Source organism: Berkeleyomyces rouxiae (genome assembly GCF_048999995.1).
Source record: "Berkeleyomyces rouxiae strain 22BRR77 chromosome Unknown BrBRR77_ptg000003l, whole genome shotgun sequence".
NCBI lineage: Eukaryota > Fungi > Ascomycota > Sordariomycetes > Microascales > Ceratocystidaceae > Berkeleyomyces > Berkeleyomyces rouxiae.
This window is the reverse complement of record NW_027396493.1, coordinates 242,954-263,361: the sequence shown is the minus strand read 5'-3', so window position 1 is coordinate 263,361 and position 20,408 is coordinate 242,954. Positions and strand designations below refer to the sequence as shown.

At 47.2% G+C, this 20,408-nt stretch overlaps 6 protein-coding genes across 6 annotated transcripts; 4 read left to right on the top strand and 2 right to left on the bottom strand.

Annotated features, from left to right (window-relative positions):
* Nucleotides 1-3,116: 3,116 nt before the first annotated feature.
* BROUX77_003234 (uncharacterized protein) lies at nt 3,117-3,719 on the top strand (the record flags this gene model as incomplete). The annotated part of the gene is made up of 1 exon (XM_073747863.1): nt 3,117-3,719. One exon carries the CDS (start codon nt 3,117-3,119, stop codon nt 3,717-3,719), a length of 603 nt encoding a protein of 200 aa, XP_073605659.1.
* Nucleotides 3,720-8,741: 5,022 nt separating this feature from the next.
* On the top strand, nt 8,742-9,854 carry BROUX77_003233 (uncharacterized protein; the record flags this gene model as incomplete). The annotated part of the gene is made up of 1 exon (XM_073747862.1): nt 8,742-9,854. The coding sequence occupies one exon, from the start codon at nt 8,742-8,744 to the stop codon at nt 9,852-9,854; it is 1,113 nt and encodes a 370-aa protein (XP_073605658.1).
* Nucleotides 9,855-10,168: 314 nt separating this feature from the next.
* BROUX77_003232 (uncharacterized protein) lies at nt 10,169-11,107 on the bottom strand (the record flags this gene model as incomplete). Its single annotated transcript, XM_073747861.1, has 1 exon — nt 10,169-11,107. One exon carries the CDS (start codon nt 11,105-11,107, stop codon nt 10,169-10,171), a length of 939 nt encoding a protein of 312 aa, XP_073605657.1.
* A 2,579-nt stretch (nt 11,108-13,686) lies between these two features.
* On the top strand, nt 13,687-14,970 carry BROUX77_003231 (uncharacterized protein; the record flags this gene model as incomplete). Its single annotated transcript, XM_073747860.1, has 1 exon — nt 13,687-14,970. The coding sequence occupies one exon, from the start codon at nt 13,687-13,689 to the stop codon at nt 14,968-14,970; it is 1,284 nt and encodes a 427-aa protein (XP_073605656.1).
* A 2,074-nt stretch (nt 14,971-17,044) lies between these two features.
* BROUX77_003230 (uncharacterized protein) lies at nt 17,045-18,337 on the top strand (the record flags this gene model as incomplete). The annotated part of the gene is made up of 1 exon (XM_073747859.1): nt 17,045-18,337. The coding sequence occupies one exon, from the start codon at nt 17,045-17,047 to the stop codon at nt 18,335-18,337; it is 1,293 nt and encodes a 430-aa protein (XP_073605655.1).
* Nucleotides 18,338-18,654: 317 nt separating this feature from the next.
* Nucleotides 18,655-19,671, bottom strand: BROUX77_003229 (uncharacterized protein; the record flags this gene model as incomplete). Its single annotated transcript, XM_073747858.1, has 2 exons — nt 18,655-19,492; nt 19,655-19,671. 2 exons carry the CDS (start codon nt 19,669-19,671, stop codon nt 18,655-18,657), a joined length of 855 nt encoding a protein of 284 aa, XP_073605654.1.
* Between the last annotated feature and the right edge of the window lie 737 nt (nt 19,672-20,408).

Here is a 20,408-nt window from a genome sequence, read left to right as displayed (position 1 = left end):
TTCACTCACAGTATACCCTCCATCTGGAGAAGAAATGAGCTGGGACTGGGGCAGTCTCCGCAGCACGCGACATGGAGCCGATACCATCATAGTGGCTCCTCGCAGCCAAGCTGCACACGAGTGCCCTACCCCTTCCCTACCCCTGACAAACTCCAGCCAGAGACTCATTCTACAGTATTATAATGAGCAGCATTTGGCGCAACCTGTCAGAAAAAGAGTGCCTCCTTATATACATGAGTGTCCCTCACATGGATGAGTGCGCACGCAACTAGACATACGAGGAGTAGATAAGGGACGCCAGGAGGACGCCCAAAACCTAGGCTGCAAAATAACAGTAGGTAGAGGTAAAAGAATAAAATCAAAGCCCAAAACCCAGAACAGAGGGAGTTAATCGATCATCGATTCACACACAACCGGCAATAGTGCCCCCACCTGATGGTTGGGTTAATCCTACCGCCTTGAATATCTGAGCACAGAAGATTCTTGGCAGGGATATGGCTGGTGGGCTGGTAAAAGAATATGCCATCGTCTACTCTTGGATCTCCGTCTCCGTACGTCCACCCCCCACGTAAATCTTATGGCCCGCCAAGCATTGCTTTTTACCTACACGGAATGGTGGCGAACAAGGCCCTAACGGCTTACAGGGGCCCAGACTTACGGCTTTTATATTATTATTACATTTATCGTCTGTCTGTGGGTCACGTGGGCCCAACCCTATTGGATCGTTAGACGTCAACGCGGCCTTTATAGAGACTATGTTGTAGTGTCATATCGGCTCAGCCGCTCAGCCACACAACGTGACCTTGTCTCTAATAACCCTGAGCATTGAATCATATTTTCTTTTTAGAAAATCTCTTCAATAAATTTTTCCTCATGCAAAATCACCACAGACTGCCTTGGAACTGTCCATGCCAAGAAGGCCACTGGAATAAGTATTTGCGTCTCGGCCCTAACACGGATGTTTTAAGAGCCCTGGGGCGCTTGGACTTCTAGAAACCCACGAGAGTCTGGATCATGCGACTCACACAGGGTTTTAACATAATTAATGAATAAATAAACAAGAATATAGTGTTGAAACAACTTTGGATGTAGCGTCAGATGTGGACAACGCGTGGCACTTTGGGTCCTGCCGTGAATAGGAATTGAACCGCTGCTGAACAATGCCATGATCCTAACCTCTAGTTACTATACACTTATGTATGTATCTATGGCTAAAAGACGATGGAAGCCCGCCAAAGAGCGGAGTTTGGTCGAAAATGGCCCTAAGGATTAGGATCGGATGCGGGACGTTTACCGCCAGCACATTAGCTAGTACTACAAACATGTAGTTATGGGGTCAAATAGCCATCGTTAGTACCTGTCAACATTCATGTGTTACTCATGAACGACAGTAACGGAAAGTAAGATGGCCCATGAATTGGTAATCGTAGAAAATTTAGGGTACGACCACCAGGTTGACTCTCTTTTTGCTTTGAACTCAACTGTGGGTTGGCTCCTGTCCTACTTGCGTGGCAAAATACGGAATATACGTCGTACGGTGCTAGGCGCAAGATAATGGTCAGGGAGTCAATTGGTTCAGTCGTCGTTCTCCTATTCTCTCCTTCTCCAGCCTCATTCTATCTATCGTGAAAGCTATATACAAAGTGGGGTAGTACCAGGCCATGCTCACGTGACCGCCACCCAGTGCGCATACCGTGTGGTTACGGAGTGATGTTCCGACATCAACATATGTGTACAGTAATCAAGTACATAGATAAAGGGTCTATGTCAGAAAGCCTGTCTAGGATAGTACGAGCAGGATGTCCAGGTTTGCGGGTTCGAAAAAACAATTATCTTTTTCGAAGACTACATCTTTTCAAACTATTTCCACTAGTTATGTAATATAACAATGCGGACATAGTGGAGGCGAGATGTGAAAGACACACTTTTGCAGCCATGGGATTTTTCAATTTATAGCACGGAACTCGGTTTGCCTTGGAGCTATATATGATGCACAAACCACATACCCACCACTGTGAGTCTAAGCTTAACTGGGCCACGGGCGCTTGTTTAAAAGCCGAATACGAGGTGAGTAGCAAAGACACCTCGATTCCTCAAGTTACACGCGATAGATTTTAGGTTTTGTGTGTGATGAATAACTAACTCTCCATGTACAAATGTATTTGTAGGATTTGATACAAAAGTTTATTTCTTCATCCGTATTGTGTATGGGGACACTGTTGACAATGTTGCCATTTTTGCTACTGCCGCGATCATCGTGTTGGACGAAATGACAAGTAAAGGGAGGTTGTTGTTGTGTAACCCTAACCCCAACCACACTCAGCGCCACATGTGAACGCCACATAAAACACCACCACCTCCTCTTAAATACCCGTAGATAGCACAACACTCATAAGTATTTACCAATAAAACCCTCAGTTCAACTTGCAGAGGTCCATTGCTATCGATGAATCGAAGGCCATGGAACTAGATTTGACAAGTTACCATACCTACAATGCCATCCCTAGCCTAATTTCCGCAAATTACCCTACCCATCAACAGGGCCTGCAGAAGGTGATGTTTAAGTCCGGCACCCTTCTACATCTGTGCGTAGACGGCTCAAGATAGACCATGTCCAAAAAAGAAATACTTGTGCACACATATTCAGGGACTGTTAACCGCCGGACTTAGGGAATAGCATCATCACCCCGAGCTTATACCAGCCAAACTGCAAAGGGAAGAGATGTTGATGGCGAGATATACCAGAGCTCTTATTCATTTGCTTACGATCGGTTGTGACTTCTGTCTATGTTGTAATGCCGTTTGCCATGATACGCGACCAAGCTCGTTAGGTAAACTGGGATGGAAGAAGGTGCTGGGCTTGGAAGCTCTGCATATAGACAGACGGTCTGGGTGACATGCGCGAAGCTTGAAAGCACACCCGCGATCCATAGCCAGCTGGAATTTGTATATATAACATGAGCTCTGCACTTCGATAATGCCATTCAAAGTGTCATCTCTCACTCATCTGCTCATCTGAACAGTCCTTCACTACTACCTACACAACTATTCTTTCTACCATCTTCATTCTGTTTTATCACAATCCTACATCGTTTTCTACTTTTCTTTCCACCAACATGGTTTCCCTGAACATCCTAGCGACTGCTCTTCTCTGCTCTACGGCATTCGCCGCCTATGCCCGCACTGTAGCTGATTTAGACTTGAAGGTCAATCACGAATTTGCCGGTTGGGTGAATGTGAGGGACAAGGATAAGAGTAGCTTCAATGCAGAAATCCATTGTGAGGTGGCTTCAGGCACTCTCGAAGTCGGGTACCTGATAAACTCTGAGAGCAAATTCAAGAACCCCGAGGCCCTCTTGGCTATCTGGAAAGAAGTTACCGGCACCGATGCTAGCAACATGAGATACATTGAGTACGATTCTGTTGACCACAAAACGACAAATAATGTTCTTGAAACGATTTGGAAGAACAATGGCATCAACCCGAAGGACAAATATATTCCTTCACGCAAAGTATACCGTCCGTCCAGTGGTGAGACAAGCTGGGAATGGAGCAGTCTTCGCAGCACGCGACATGGTACCGATGTCATCGACTTCTGCACTGATTATGAGGATACCGACAAGCTTCGGATCGAATCGTTCGAGTTCGGCAAGAGCACCATATTAGGCCGTTGGTTGCGTATCAGCGTCTCGCCCTGGACGCCGTCGTTGGACGACTAAACAGTCAGCCCCACGAAGTTCCGATAGTGTCCAGAACGGGAAGAATCCTCTCCATTTACCTGGAGTGTTTACATCAGGTCCAGGAAAAATATGGCTTTTTTGGTTGCTTTCAAGACTCACGTCTTGTTTTCAGCACCATCTGTGTCGGATTTGAGCTACTGATGGGAATTTTCATACAAAAATGGCTTACAATATTTATCATCTACATCTATAACTTCCTAACACACTTAATTTCACTCATTATCAATCTTTTCTCCCTTTGATGTATGCAACTCAATTTGCTTGGAATATACAAGCAGTCTGCTTGTAGACTCACGACTATTGATCTTGATTTCTGCACTACAGAAAAAGTCGATTTGCAGATACTTTCTATAATATCAAGAGACCCGTCATGATAAGAATACCGACATATATTCTAATGGTTATGTAGAAATAAAGTCTGACTAAAAAGGTTCAGTAATTGAGAGTCTGCTCATCATTCTCTCAAGTTTCTAGCTAGGTGCCATATAGTCTTTTCTTGAGACTTTCGTTCCTGTGCTTGAGTAGAATGTGAGTATTGGCTGCCTTTTCACTTGATGACTAGCTAGAATATCAGTGGCCTGGCTATTAGATCTTGTTAGAACAACGAGCAGCTTGAATCATCTATCAATCTTGGTTCGTGAACCGACAAGAGACTAAGTTCTTTTTTAATCCTCTCAGAATCTTCCTTCTTTTCCCCTAACTAATCATACATACATATGTACATAGTTACTTGTGTTCTCCTTCATGGCATAATGCCACCGTAAGCTACAGCTCCAGAAATATAACTTGGCAGGACAAGTATTAGGAGCTCAACTAATACAAGCCCGTCGTAGGTTTCCTTTTACGCCAGGAAACAAATTCTGGCCGAGGAGGTGTAACTATTACAAGGGGTTCGATGCAGAATGAAAAGGACACAAGCACTGAATTATTCACCACATAAAAAAAGCGCAAACTCTCTAGATAGTTGACTAACTAACTAGTTACTGCATCATCCAATCAACGTCAAACTTGGAATGCCACGGTTAGCACAACCCTAACCCACAGATCAAGTCCCACAGCACTCGTTTTCGGGGCACTGGGAGGTGGCCCAAGCGCCCGGTACTTCATGTTACAAGCGGACTAACTAGCGCGCTTTTGTGTAGCATGGATATGACAGCGGCAACAAGACAGTAACTAATGCGCCAAGAGTTTGGCCCACTAAACATCCCTGGGTTCATGCGCCAAATCGGCGGTTTTGTCAAAGCGCGTAAACTACCACTGCGCCAAAAATACAAACATTCACTTTGTTGTGGTGTAACCCTAATCCTAATATCAACACCGGACTCCACCCCTCATCCCCCTCATAAATACCAGTAGATAGCACAACTTACCTCAGTATTTATGAATAAAACCCTCAGTTCGATTCACACACTTAGACTTTCTTACTTAGTAGGGCTTCTATCTTCCATTATGTACACTGGGCTCTCGTGGTCACTGTGCTGTACTCTAACTGGGTAACTTGGCCTCTTTGTAGTTAGTGATTCCGACAGCGATAGTTTGACACATGGGATAGGTAAATCTGAGATCAGAGCAACGCTATGTAGAACTTGATCCTCGATACATACTATGCATATTACCACATGACATTACTCTGTATCTAAATTCAAGGTGTTGTGTGAAAACGGGATACACCACCTGACCGGGCAAACGACGGACACATCCCGGGGTGTCCAGGAGGAAACGGGCAGCCACAGAGTAGTCAGCCATCGCCACACAGATCCACATACCATCAGCCACAGCCAGGAGGAGAGATAAAACGGCCAGCGAGGCCGAGGATAGGAGAATAGAGATGGAGAGGGAATCATGCAATCATTCAGAGCAGAGTCTACATTGTTAATGAGATCGTCATTATTTCATTTACCCCTATTGATATAACTGATAACTGCTTGGAACATATCACACTCTACCCGTTTTCCACATGTTGTGAGATAAGAAATATTGCTAGCGAAGGAGTTCTAGAACTTGAAGATGTAACTAGTTGGTCACTACAAAATCTTGTTGAAAACCTGTTTCACATTAAAAAAAGCTAGAATGTAGAAATAAGAACCCAGTAACAAGTCAGAAAACACACCTATTTAGCCGCCGGTTATAACTTATTGTCGTGTGGCGGCTGTGGCGCCTAACCAAAGTAACTTGGATTCCAGTTAGAGTTTGGTCAGATTACATGTGCAGGTCAACAACAGGCCAGACTACATACATCTATGCATTACACCAGGGCTGTTTCAGGTATAAAAGGTAATTTGGCAGATTTCCCATTTTGAAATAGTTAGTTTATGAACAAAAGAGCAAATGAACTAAACAATACTTGTCTGAATATATCAGTGTTTAATAGGAGGACTCACTGTTGTCCTGTACGGAGAAGTATCCGGAACGTCACAAGTTCAAAGAGTTCAATGAAAGAGAATGTATTCAATGAAGGGGAAGAAAGGCGAACAATCATCGATCCTTCTATTCTAGATACTATGGAAGAGAGAGAGAGAGCAGCCCTTTTATGCCCAGCAGTCCATCGATGTCTTGTGCTAGAGTCAAGTAGTAGTCGGAGGAGAATGCCTAGTGAAGCTTAGAAGCAAAGTCTAGTCCGAGCAAGAAAAGGAGAAGTGAGGCCTTTTGTCGTTCAGCTTCCACTAGGTTGGGAACTTTTACAATAGCGCTCCTCTTGTGGCGAGTTGTGATGTTAGAACGTGAACGAGTTGAAGGCAATTCCGATGTAGTCAGAGGAGCACAACCCTAAGATGCTTATATTTGTAGGGTTGGCATGCTGACAATATCAACACTTCTTGGTCCAAGCATCAATGGCCCCCAACAGTAGAAGTGGAACTAAGAGTCAATATGTCCCTTTTTTATCTTGTACTTGCATAGAAGCTATTTCTTGTAGATGTGTGGCCACGATGTACCTGATGGCTTTTTGTGGTCCAATAAGTCTAGAATCGAACGAGGGAGCTGTCGGTGAAGGAAATACCCATGGAGGGCTAACTTTTGGAGCTCTGCTTGGTATTCAGATTACGGTATTGTTTGTCAAAGAAATTCACACCCAATATTATTGGCTAAAGAAGGCTGGGACGATAGCACCGTCTCGGGGAGTTGACAACATACCAAGTCAAGCGTCTTGTGAACAATCTAGCATTGACATCCCTTGGTATATAAACCACCATAAGTCCCTTCTTGGGACTGCCAATGAAAGTTTTATTGTCACTCATCCGTTCATCAGAACAGTTTTTCACCATTGTAGCTACCATCGCTACCATTTAGCAATCTCTATTTTGCTATTTTGTTCACATATTACTTCTTCTTTATCTCCAGTCATTTGCATATTATTTCACCAAAATGGGTTCTTTTTGCATTTTTGCCACTGCTCTGTTTTGCACTCACGCTATTGCCACTTATGTGCATACCATCACTGATTTGGACCTAAATGTTCAGGCCGAAGGTGATAATTGGCCACGTGCTTTCGGCCCAGATAGCTTTGATGCTGAAGTCCGGCGTGTGGCATCCAGCGACCTCATACGGGTTTCGACCTTGTTCAACTCTGAGAGACACGTCTCCCACGCCGAGACGCTGCTAACTATCTGGGAGGACCACACCGGAACTAGTGCTGGAAACTTTAGACACTTGTAGTATGGCGGTATCACACTTAATTTAGTCGACTCTCTTCTTGACGAAATTTGGGAGGCTGAGGGAGAAGGCGTGTATGAAGAATAGATTTCTGCAAACACTGTGGAACGTCCTGATGTTGGTGAGGAAAACTGGAAGTGGACCGACCTTCGCAGCACCCTTTTCGGCTCCCACGCTATTGATATCTGCAACGACTTCAAAGAGACTGGAGACTTCTACATCAACTCATTCACATATGGCAAACAGGGCGCCCATGGAAGATGGCTGCGCATCAACTTTGAGAGCAACTGAGACCCAAGAAGAGGATCACTACGTAAAGTTAATAGAGTTTCAAACTACAGCTATATTTGTAGGAGTCAAACTCTACGATCTAGCGACGATCGTTATCCTTCAAGCATCTCTGATAGATAGGGAGTGTTCTTGGATGTTTTGTGCCTCATAGAGTTGTGATGAGCTCGTGGTGGAGAAGTAGCAAGAAGGACAGTATCAAGAAAACTATGGCAGAATAGCCCCAAGCTATTGGAGGCAACTTAGATATAGAAATGGAAATATAGAAAGGGTCAGACTTGCCATATGCAATAGCTATATCAACAGTAGGGAACTTGTCAAGTCTAGTTGAACTTCTTGGTCTATTACTACACCTGAAACCCCTGACTTCTAACTGCATTAGAGTTCTATCCAAAAGTGGGATGCTATGTTCAGCGGACCTTTTTTCTGTTTGCTACTACTCCACCACATGTTTTCTACAACTTTATGAGGCGAGGTATTCCTGAACATACCTTCAGTCAGATGACAATAGTAAGTCCTCCTATTCAATACTGACAGTGGCTTTCGTATGCATGTTACACAATGAACAAGTCTTTGTATTGATCAACTACCACCAACAAGAGTCATAGAGGTAAGGTCAACTGGAGATTATTGGATGGTTGAGGTTTCTGAGTTATTTTGTGGACTTCTTTCTAGAAAGCCTGTGATAGAGTAAAGCAAAGAGGTACAATATCAGAGAGAAATACAATAGACATTTGGAGATAACTATGATGTGAAGACGAGTTGGGCCCCAGAATATGGAGTTGTCAGGGCTGTCAGGTCTGATGCCTCAACTGACGGTTCCTATAATTCCTCTGAATACCACAATTCACTAATAGGTTTTTGGAGATGGGCAAGGAGATTAGTAGCACATTCCTCCCCTGTCAAGATTTTTAGAGGTTCTAGCTTTCCTATAGTTATCCATGTCTTTGTAGTCTGAGGCTCGTGCTGTGTCGTCTGCCATGTCGTCTACCGGGTGGCCGTTTATCCATATCACGTGATGACTTGTTTCATTGTGGCCTTGTGCCTTCACCCTAGCCCAACATGGGGTCCTCCGACCTTCGGGCTAAGAGTGCCCTAATACCACCCATCCCGCGACGAGTTCTTCTCCCGTACTCATACGCACCCCCGCCTCCACGCCTCACGAGAAGTGAGATGTCAAAGGAGGCCTTCGAAAAGCTGGTTGCCGCCATCCCACCATACGACATCGTCGTATACTTCGACGGGTCCAAGCAGGCAGACGGCTCTGCAGGCGCCGGCGCGCACGTCACTCAGCTTGACCAAGTCCTGGCTGAGAAGACCGCTTCTCTGGGCGGGTACCACGAGGTCTACGACGCGGAGGTCGCAGGCGCCCTCTTGGGCCTGAAGGCGGCGTTAGCATCTCCATGCACCCGCCTCGCCACCGATGTTCACGTGATACTGGACAATCAGAAGGCCTCGGAGTCTTTGCTTGACTCCACCCCGACTCTGACCTCTCAGAGGGAAATCCTTGAGTTCCGAGAACTCGCCGCGTCCTGGTCTGCCCGGACTGTCAGCACCATCGCCCGACCTGGGAGGGTCCGGGTACTGTGGTGCCCCGGCTATTTCGGCATCGAGGGCAACGAGCGTGCGGATGTGCTCGCCAAGGCGGCCTGCCGGGAAACGCCCGCCAGGCTTGTGGCAACAGTTGCAGGGGGCAAAGCAGCCACTAGACGCCATTTCTTTGAAGAGGCTTCGAAGTGGTGGCAGAAGACGGCACCTGCCTCCTACCACGAATTGGAGATCCCCTGGCCCAGAGGGCCCCCCAAGGAGCTCCGACTCCCAAGACGCCACCTCGGCTTCTTGATCCAATGCCGGACCGACCATGGTGACTTCATGTCATACCACGAACGGTTTGAGCACACCGCAGCGGCGCTTTACTGCGCCTGTGGCCGTCCCAAGGCCTCTACCCATTTCGCTGCGTGCCCCACCGTGAGGGAACGGCTCGCAACCCTCGGACGCCCCCGTGGCCTCGGGACCCTAGCCTTCGTGCTCGGTACCACTACGGGAGCGGCCCGCCTCTCCACCCTCCTCCACAAGACACAGTTTCTTCAGGACCTGTGTCCCCTCTACTACACCTCCGGTGGGGCAGCCGCTGCACAGCGCCCACCATCCCTTCCGCGGGCCTCACCAGCCTAACCCTGGCATTGCGCCACGCGCTGTCATAGCGATAGTTTTTTGTTTTTTTTTTTATTATTATTACGTTTTACGTCTGTCTGTGGATCACGTGGGCCCGACCCTATTGGATCGTTAGACGTCGAGGCACCCTAGGGTCCTCGAAAATCCCTCCAAGATGAAGGTCCGGAAAACAAAGGAAAGGTTATGTGGTACATCTACCCCGGGAAAAGAGGAAAAACCGGTCGGAACTAGGGAGCGGAAGGGGACTCGAGCAGCGCTATCCTGGCTAAGCTTTCTCTCCTACCGTCCGCCAAAACAAGGCTACAGGCTACAGGCTACGGGCAAATATCTACGAAGAATTTTGTTTCCTCGACAAACCTGCGGAAGTCATGTGCACCCTGTTTCGTGGTCAGGGTATCGTCGATTGTCGTGTGTATGGGCCTCCTGGTGAAGACCTTTGACAGACGTTTGCCTTTCCAACAGAAGAAGAAGTGGAGGGGGTCTTTTCGTTTCCTGCATGGGCATGTGCTTTTGAAGTCAGTATGGTTCATGCGCTCGTGGTACTCTTCGAAGTCCCCGTGGTGGGAACGAGCAGCGAGCAGCCAACCAAGAGTCCTTCTAGGCATTTTCAGTTCAAAGGGGGCCTCCAGGGCCGCCGTGAGCCCGAGGTCCTTGTATGACGTGGGGATGGAGGGGGTTAGGTCGGGTGGTGGAGTCAGAGACGCGCCTTCCTTTGCCAGGGTGTCAGCCATTTCGTTGCCGGGAATGCCCTTGTGTCCAGGGACCCAGAACGGGAGGACTTGTCCCACTTGCACTCGAGGGTAGCGGTGTCGGTTGGGCCAAGTGCTAGCAAGTGAGTGGAACTCAAGGATGCGGTCTTGGCTGGTGTCTGTCGGTGTGGCCCCGGGGAGGAGGCAGTCATGAGCGGCCTGGTTGTCTAGAATCACCAGGATGTCACGGGTGGCGGCTGCCTTCCGGAGCGGGGAGAAGTCGTAGCCTTCCTTGGTCTTCTTGGTCGGTTGTGCCGTCTTGGGCGGGGGCATAAGCTTGGGTCTTGGAGGCTTGTGCTCGATCAGAGAAAGAGTTCGGCCAAGTCTAGTTTCGGGGCTGGCGTCGGCTCGGGTTACCAGCGGGTGAGCGGAGTCCAGGCTTGTCCACCTAGCGGCTAACCTTTGTCGTTTGTTTTCCAGGAGGAGCAAGGCGGGGGCGATTGCGGCTTCGCGATGAAGGGTTGAGGACGGCGTGGTCTTCCAAACCGGCAGCACCGCTCTCATCGCGACTCGGAGCGTGCCCTCTATTTTGCTTGCGAGGTGTTTAGCCCCAGTGGAGACTTGATTGCCCCTGGAGCTCGTCCGGTGGAGGCCTGGCCAGTACGCTTCTGCACCATATGTTGCGGTAGGGATCACACAAGCAATGACCGCAAGTCGGGCCATGACAGGAGCAACGCCACTCTGCGTGTTCGAGATGGACCTCAGAAAGTTGGCTGCTTTGCGTCCCTTGGTGGAACAGTTTTTTGTTTTCAGTTAGCCTTAGTCTGCATGTTCCCACTGGAATGGGCGGAAGTCACGTGCTCCCCCGCTAGCCTCGAAAATAAATAAATAAATAAATAAATAGTCCAACATGGAGACTAGGATGTCTATCGCTATTTGTTGCGAGGCGATTAGGGTTACTTAACCACTGAGGCTGCCAGGATGAGTCATCATCCACAATTCCATTTCTCAACAATCATCAGGGCATGATCCCGGCCCTGATTCTCTCCCACAATGATATTAGATTCTCCTAATTCCATCAGAGGTATAAAAGGGATGCTACCTCTGATCTTCTTGTATTCATGATTAGTTTTGGTCTTCTAGCGAGTTTTGATATTTCATTTTGGGGTGAGGGCGAATATGTCAGTGAATCGTTACTTCTCTTCTCTTGTTCTCCCTAGGTTCTATGTTCTCCCTCTCCCTGCCTTTGTATCCCAGGTCGTGGGAACTGTGGGTCTCCATGTGCACGTGCCCTGGGGTCACGTGTCATCATGTACCCTGGTTGTACCCTTACACTAACTCAACATTTCACTTAATTAAGTTAATATATTGTTGGTGCATCCAGTCAACCCTAAAGGATTCGCGACCCTTGAAGGATGAGCTGAATGAAGCACCTGACTAATGTCCCCAAAGCATGTTGTGATATCAAGTCCCAGCCACAAAGCCAGCCACGGCTCAGCCACATCACGTGACTACATACCCCGCCTGCTCCTCCTAGCATACATGAACCCGTGCCCTGCTACATAGAACTCTCCCTTGAATATACTGAATTTCCATGCAAAATCTCAACAAAGCACTATACCCAAAACAATCGGTCACTTGAACTCGAACGTTTGGAGTAGAGGTCAGTCGGCCGTTTGGATCACGGGTCCTAACACTGACGTCACGTTTCCGGGTAACAAGCTGAACATCCACCACTTGCACAAGCTCCGAAAGATCAGAACTCTTTCTACTTGCTCCTGAGAAGCACAACTCTCCATGAATATAAAAGGTTCAGTGTTTCCTATGTCAATTGTAGCTAGCTTTTCCTTCTAGACAACAGTCTTCATCTTCCTCTCTATTGAATACAAGAGCAATACTTTCTACCACAGATCTTTGCGCGCACTTACTTCTGTAATCTATTGATATTGTCTGACGTTCCGGAATCAAACTTCTTCCGTAAAGGACTTCAGTAAGTCCTCACAATCAAACTACTGAAATATATTCTTTCATTTATCATCTTCACACTATTCACAAAGAAATTAGCTCACCGCGTTAGGCGAGTAAACTGTTGTTTTCTCGAAAGAACAAAGGATCTCTTCTAGAAGGTATTTCCAGCCAATCAAGGTATAGAGGACCCTTGCTAGAGAAAGTGGCGTTACGGTCTTGGCAGTGTGATTAGCCGCCGGTGAAATCCTTTTTATTTTTCCCTTTTTCCAAAACTAAAAAGGTACCAAACTAACATACAACAGATGAAAAATAAGGTCGAACGGTGCTCGTTTTGGCGCACTGATGTTTTGACAAATGATGCTAGCAGGCTCTGGAAGTTTGCGGCTATTTTCTCTCGCTAAGTTTTTGAGGGATATATGCATGTATGTACCAACACAGCTAACTAACTACATGCCTTATACCCAGCCAGTTAACACACATAGTTACATACATACCTGCGTATGTGCATATGTATGTAGGTGTTAGCCTTTTACCCCGAGCCTAGGCGTAATGCGCTGGTCAAGACCAGGGCATGTAAGTATCAACAGTGTGTTACCAAATAAAGACCGGCTGACCTAATCTAGTCAAGCGTGCCGCGGCCCCCGGCTTGACTTGACTCGACTATATTTAACGGCCCGGCCCCCCCGAACGATGGAAGTGTAACGCTAGACGCCTGAAGAAAAAAAAAAAAAAAAGGCACATCTCGCCAGGGACCATGCCGAGAGACGATAAGCGTCATCCCCATAATACCGTATTTTAGTGTAGTTTGTCCGTTATCTTCTTTTATTCCCGGGCTTCATCATGGATTTTTCTCTTTGTTTTGAGAAGCTATGTTCACTTTGCATGAAGGATGACGCAGAGCACGGGTCTTGAAGGGGTACCAACGGCATTTACATAAGCATTTGCCAGAGATTTATTCGCTTCCCCCGTATTCATTGTCTGGCCACAACGTGCATGGAACTTGTGAGCTTGATATCGGCGTTCACGGTCGCCGGCTTCGACTATATCGAAGAGTAATACTGCCGTATTGGCCGTTATATAGTTGCGCTTCGCCCCTCCCCCGATTCATGGCTTCGGCGTGGATTAAACTAAATTCCTTAGTTCGGGGGTACTAGTTGATACATCTTAGATTTAATATGCCTTCCTGTTTTTCTTCATTTTTCGCTGTAGCCTTAGTCGCTTCACAAGTTGCTCTGGCTCTACCGCCTTCGGCCAGCTTACCTTCGGCCTCTGAACCCACTATCCACACAGATTCTCTATCCAACACGCCTTTGCCAACCGAGAGCGCCCAATCCAACAAGCATCTCCCTGAAATCAGAGCCTTTCCCGACGGTCCATCAGTCCTTGCGAGTATCTACCAAAAGTATGGCGCATCGATTCCCAACGATCTTGCCATTTCGTTGCAGCTGCGCCAAAAGTCAGGGCCGTTTGATTTCTACTTGCTGAGTGCAACCGAGACGTTCCGGACTCCCGTCTTTATCGGCCAATCTGAGAAAACGTTTAAGTTAATATTCGACACTAGCTCGGCGGGTATTTGGATCCTTTCAAAAGATGCCGCAGACCCTAAGCTCCAGGAGGGCTACGACGCCGATGATTCCCCATCATCTGTAAAAATGGAACTATCTTCATGGAGGATGCGCCATGGTGACAACGATATCGCATCTGGTGATGTGTACCAGGATATTCTTAGCATCGGTACCCCCGAGAATGGTATTACTGTCATGAAACAAGCCATCCAAGTAGCAACCTCCGCCTCTGGCTTTGAGGCATTGTCGGGAGTCTCCGGTGTCATGGGCATGGCTTTTCGCTCGCGCAACCCGATACGGCCTGAATCCCAACCCAGCCTCTTTGATAACATCGCAGAAAATCAAAAACTTCAAGACGGGGTTTTCACAGTTGACATGCACCGCAAGAGCCGCGGAACAATTGAATTTGGCTACATTGATGGCGATGCATTCACCGGCAAACTTGGCTACAGCAATGTGAACAGCGAAGCAGGCTACTGGAACTTCACGATCGGGGGTCTTATCGGTGACGCCGCTCCTGCTCCAGACGGCATCGAGTTTGCCATTGCAGACACGACCAGTTCCATGGTGATGCTTCCTATGTCATACACCTCGACATATTACAAACAGGTTTCTGACGCTCGATATAGCTTTAAATACGGTGGCTTCGTCTTTCCTTGTGCAAGCACAATGCCCGACTTCCCCTTCAAGGTCGGCGATGCTGATATCGTAATCCCTGGCGAATACCTGAAGTTTTCTTCAATCGAAGAAGAGCAAGACCTTTGCTTTGGCGTATTGCAGCCCTCGAATGAACTTGGCTTTAATGTAATTGGCACAGTTGCCTTCAATTCTGCCTTTGTTGTCTTTGATCCGCTCAACTTCCAGATTGGCTGGGCAAACAAGCAGGCTCAGTAACCTAGAAATATTTTTGTTGGTTTGTGCTCATAATTTCGGCGCAAGGTCCTACTGCTTCGGAGTCGGATACAATCTAGAGGCCCGGAAATTAATTCATCGGACATATGAACATTGCATCTTGGGGTTCTGTCTGAAAAAAATCTATACCCATAATTTCATACAACTACGCCCTAACTACATCTCAAAAAGCCGACTCCGGAATCTCGGAGCACACGATGATTACGCCCCCGCGCCGGAAATACAATTGAGAACAATAATCGCCAGCTGGTAACCCATTGATATCCGGTTGGCGGGGGCACAGATCCAGAGCGCAGTTTTTTTCTTCTCTTTGTATCGGTGCCCATTCCATAGTCTTCAAAGACGAAGCCTGCCATTACCGATCATCATGAACAGGGATGAATCTCTGCATATCAGGAGTTGCCAATTAGCAGAGCCTCAAGCGGCTAGTTGATTTCTCATAGCATTTTCTGTAAATACGCGTGAACAAATGTGTGGTCCACATGTGCACTTATTGTTATGAAATTTCTAATGCTTGTGTCTATTATAATAATATGCTTTCATCATGCAACAAGAACTACCGGCTTCTTCTACCGGTCCCCCGTTCTCAGGCCATTCAAAATGAACTTGGTTGATTAGCGTTAGAAAGAAAAGGGATTTTTTTTTTTTTTTTTTTTTTTGGAAATCTCGTGTAGTGCCATGTTATCCTCTTCACCACTAACAATGTTTCTGTCTGTAATCGCAAGGTGTTATACTAACACCAACGAATGCAAGATTGTCTTTTAAGCACCCCAGCATGATCTACCCTAGTCCACGGGGTTTTGACCATCTACTTTGTTTTGTAAGAAAGATTTAACTCGGGGCATTAAGGTTTTGCTGCATGGCTATACAATAGCTCTCCGAGTGTGTCAAAGTATTGCTCGAAAGTGTTACTGCGCCAGGAATCGAATGTTCTCGGGACTTGGCACGTGCTCAGACGGTTATAATTCACCATCGATTATGGGCCTATGGCTTTAGGCGGAAATTGGCGACCGGCAGTTTGTGTTGTTCTCTAGCAAAGTCTGTGCATGGTGATAGTTGGACATATCGTTCATTTCCAGACAGGGAACTCTGTGGTTTGGATTTGACATCTTTGTGTAAGGGAGAAAAAGCCAGCGTTCGGCAGAGTCAACTGTCCTAAGAAGCCGTGTGTAAAACGATCTTTCATATCATCACCAACACCATGTTGCCTAGCTTGCTTAAATGTGCTTACCAAGCCATTTTTGCTAGTGGATGGTTAGATGGTGGGTTTTTAGTTATGGATAGCCCGGACCTCTACCCATTATGAAGATGCCGGTCATCGGATATGCGGCAGATTGAGTTTGGGGACGTGTGCATAGTGCATAGTTCTATCTACGTATACGCTTTAAAGTGAGCTTTGCACTATGTAGACATATACCGAGTGTATCAAGGTTCAGTGAAATATCTGTGAGGTGATGTTCATACATACGTCACTTCGTATAGTTGCCCGGGCCATGAGAGGGGCATAGTAAAATTTATAGACCCCCAAACCTGCCATTGAGGGAAGCTCAACGGTCGCTACGGGATCTATAACTACAGTTTCGAAAGAAAAAAAAGCGGTTGCTAAACTAGATATCCTTTGTTTATTATATTCGAGCCCCGGTTTGTGTTGGTGAAAATTTGCCTTTTTGGGTATTCTTGCTTTTGATGGCCATGCTTGAAAGCGTTCCAAGATCCGGATTTCCATCACAAATCATGAGGAGCATCGATCACATAGAGACGCCTTCGGTATGAATATAGGTGCCCACGGAGAATTTACTTACACTCTACCATTAAACAAGTCCAACTTTGCATAGAATTCAAAAGTCGGTCTTACTACATATATTCTTTGGTAGTTGGTGATAGGTCATCGTGAAATGAATAACTATTAATATTGTCTCTCCCGTACAGTCGACTAGTTACTGAATTTTAGTGTTCTAGGTTCTCATGGATATATATCCATTGTGCCAAGAAACTCGCCCCTTTCCTGTCCCTTTTTCATCAATTAACTACCAGTTACTTCTTCCTCTCAGTAACTATGGCCCCTTCCCTCTTATCGATTCTGGCTGCAACAGTAGTCGCATCTCATTTAGCTCTGGCTATACCAACTTCTAACCATTTGTCAGAGTTCAATCCTTCTTCTCATCCGAGCTCTCTGACTGATACTCCTCTGACTTCAAAGGATACTTGGACCATCAACCAGGCCCGCAGCACCGAAGCCAGTCCTGACGGCCCATTAACCCTAGCCACCATCTACCAAAAGTATGAACGCCCCATTCCTGAAGATCTCCAGTCCGCCATCAACCGATATCAGAAGCGCAATGCGCTTTATAACGACAAGTTTGCGGCAGTCGAAGCTTTTCAGCTCCCTGTCTGGCTTGGCACGTCTCAACAGCAACTCAACTTGATCTTCGACACCAGTTCTTCCGGCATATGGGTGGTGTCAGAGGAAGCTGCGAATCCTGAGATGCAAGAGGCTTATAAGCCTGCCGATTCCACAGAATCTTCTGAGATGAAAGGATATTCCTGGGGCATTGACCAAGGCAACGGAAAGGTTGCATCTGGTGTTGTTTACAAGGATACTGTGACACTTGGCGCCAAAAACCCCCATCTGGTTAGCAAAGAGCAGGCTATCCAGGTAGCAAAATCGGCGTCTGGATTTGATAAAATCAAGGGAGTTTCTGGTGTTATGGGAATGGCCTTCAGCTCCCGCAGCCCAATAAAGCCAGAGCCACAACCTACTATTTTTGATAACTTGGTCAAAGATCTGGAAGAAAGCGTTTTCTCGGTTAACATTTTCCGCCGCGATTATGGAGACGTTAGATTTGGCTTTTTTGATGTCGATGAATACGAAGGAGAACCTGGGTGCACGGATGTGAATACTGACGCGGGACTGTGGAATTTTACAATCGAAGGTCTCGTCAGTGACAACACCCCTGCCCCAACCGGCACCGAGTATGTGATTGCGGATACAGCAAGCTCCATGGTGATGCTTCCTCTGTCATACACCTCCACATATTACAAGCAAATTCCCGACGCTCGATACAGCATCACTTATGGCGGGTTTGTTTTTCCATGCAAAAGCAAGATGCCAGACTTTCCTTTCCGGGTTGAGGACGTTGATCTTGCTATCCCTGGTGAAAATATGAACTTTGCTCCGGTCGACAGCGAAGAACATTTGTGCTTTGGCTCACTACAGCCTTCAAATGAGCTTGGCTTCAATATTTTTGGCAACATTGCCTTTACCGCTGGCTTTGTTATCTTTGATCCCGTTGAAAAGCAGATTGGCTGGGCAAAGAAACAAGTAGAGAAGCCCGAAGAGAAACTCTGAGCCCATTGCGTTCAAAGATAGTTACATGTTAATTAATGTTAGATACCCGAGCGATCACTTAGTCGTGAATACGTTGTATAATATAGAATCGGTGAAGATTGAGGGCAACGCCGCCTTCACTCTGTTCTCCCGAGGAGCCCCAGCCGCCATGGAGATCTAAATTCAAAATTCCGAATACACGCACTGCTTTAAATTGATCGAGAAGTTGTGTGATAATCATAATATAGTCACCAGACACGTGTTGGCCTGTTCTGACGCCGGGCTGTAACTGCTATTCCGATAACACACTGATTATATCAGTCCCTACTACCAAGCATTTATGCAGATGCTCTACGCTTAATATCGTTCGTCGCCTGTGTCTCAGCCGCATCAACAGACTTGATGTGCTTTTGCATGACCTTGAGCAAGTCCGCACTCACTGCCTTTGCTACATCCGGCAGCACCGTCTTATCCTTAGCCCAGGTCTGCACCAGTTTCTCGCGCTTTGTTCTGATAGCGCGTATCTGTTCGCGCCAGGCATGGCACAGCCCAGTCAGCTTTTTCGTCAGTTGTTCAGCCGGAACAGCTTCAATACGCAGGACTAGCTCTAGCTCATTGTCTTTATCTGGCTGTGGCTGCTGATTGAAATCGGGCGCCGCCTGCACTGCGCTCATCAGCGGCTTGATGTAATCCTTTTCAAAGGCCAGTAGCGATACTGAACGCGCTGTGCGCGGCACTACCTGTGCCAACTCGCGTAGCGGATACGTCGCTGCTGTTTTGCCGCTACCTACGCGTACCGCCAACGCGCCCAAGGCATCAGCGTCGAAAGCTCCGCCACCCGACTTGAACTGCTTTAGCGCGTCGGTATAGTGCGCCGCAGTGCGCGCCCAGCGCGACTCGACATCGGCCAGATTGCGCGGCTGTTGCGGGTCAGCTGCTGGATGCTCACTGTCGTGGCCCTCAGCTCCAGCTCCCACGGAAGCAGAAGACGATGCGCCGGCGGAAGAAGAGTCGGCACCGCCCTTGCGCTTGACCCCGCCCTTGGCGTATTTGTCCTTCTTCTGCAGCACAGGGGACTGACTCAGCTGGCGGAAAGGAGCGGCGATCATGATGCGCGACTGGAGAGTGCGGGCGCTAAGGCGCAGGGCAGAGGCACAGCCGGTTAGCAGCAGTTCCCTAGGGACGGAGGCGGAGATGGGACTGGACTAGCTTACGCACGCGGGTTCGCACAAGCGCCGGCGGCGCGGATTAGGCGCGAATGCAGAAAGGCGAGGCGCGTCATTTTCAGTTCAGTAGCACGTAAAAGTCTTTGTATTTCCGGTATATTTCTTTGTTTACCGTCCTGGGCGTAGCATGGTAGAACTCAAAAACTTTGAATGATGAAGCTCACTTTCATTGTTTTTGATAGCCTGAGATCCTAGGATGCCGAAGGTTCCAAAGTGGGGGTGGCAGCAGCTGATTACTAACCCTATGAAGACCCTATTTCAACACCCAACTTGATCTTGGTTCGTGCTTCTCACGGTTTATATGCAAGATCACGACTTTGGCGAAATTTCAAAGTCAGCCGGAGCTTTGCTTTGGAGGACCTCAAGTTCAAGAACAGCCCAGTTTCAATATAATTGGCCGCATCACTCTCAAGTTTGCTTTTGTGGTGTTTGACACCATCAGGTTCAAGATTGGCTGAGCAAGCAAGGATTTGAGCTGATGAGAATCACATCTCAGAAACTTTTTCGTTGGTGCAAAACCAGAAGGATGAGGAGGAAATCTGCTTTGGCAGACTACAATTTTCAAACACGCTCGGGCTCAATGTGGTTGGCAACGTCGCTTTTAAGTCCGCTTTTGTCGTTTTTGATCCCGTCAATTCCATAATTGACTGGGTAAAGAAGAGGCGCTAAGAGTGGCGTTGAACTCTACATAGGTCAGTCCTATATGAAATCGCCTGAAATAGCCACAACTAGACAGAAGCTTGGTGAACCCTTCTAAGAGGGTAGTTAGTTGGAACAATAGCGACATCTTTTGAAGAGGTTGATTACCCGTAGCTTGATTATCAGACTTTCGTGAAACATCAACTGGTCCACCGTTTCTGATGATT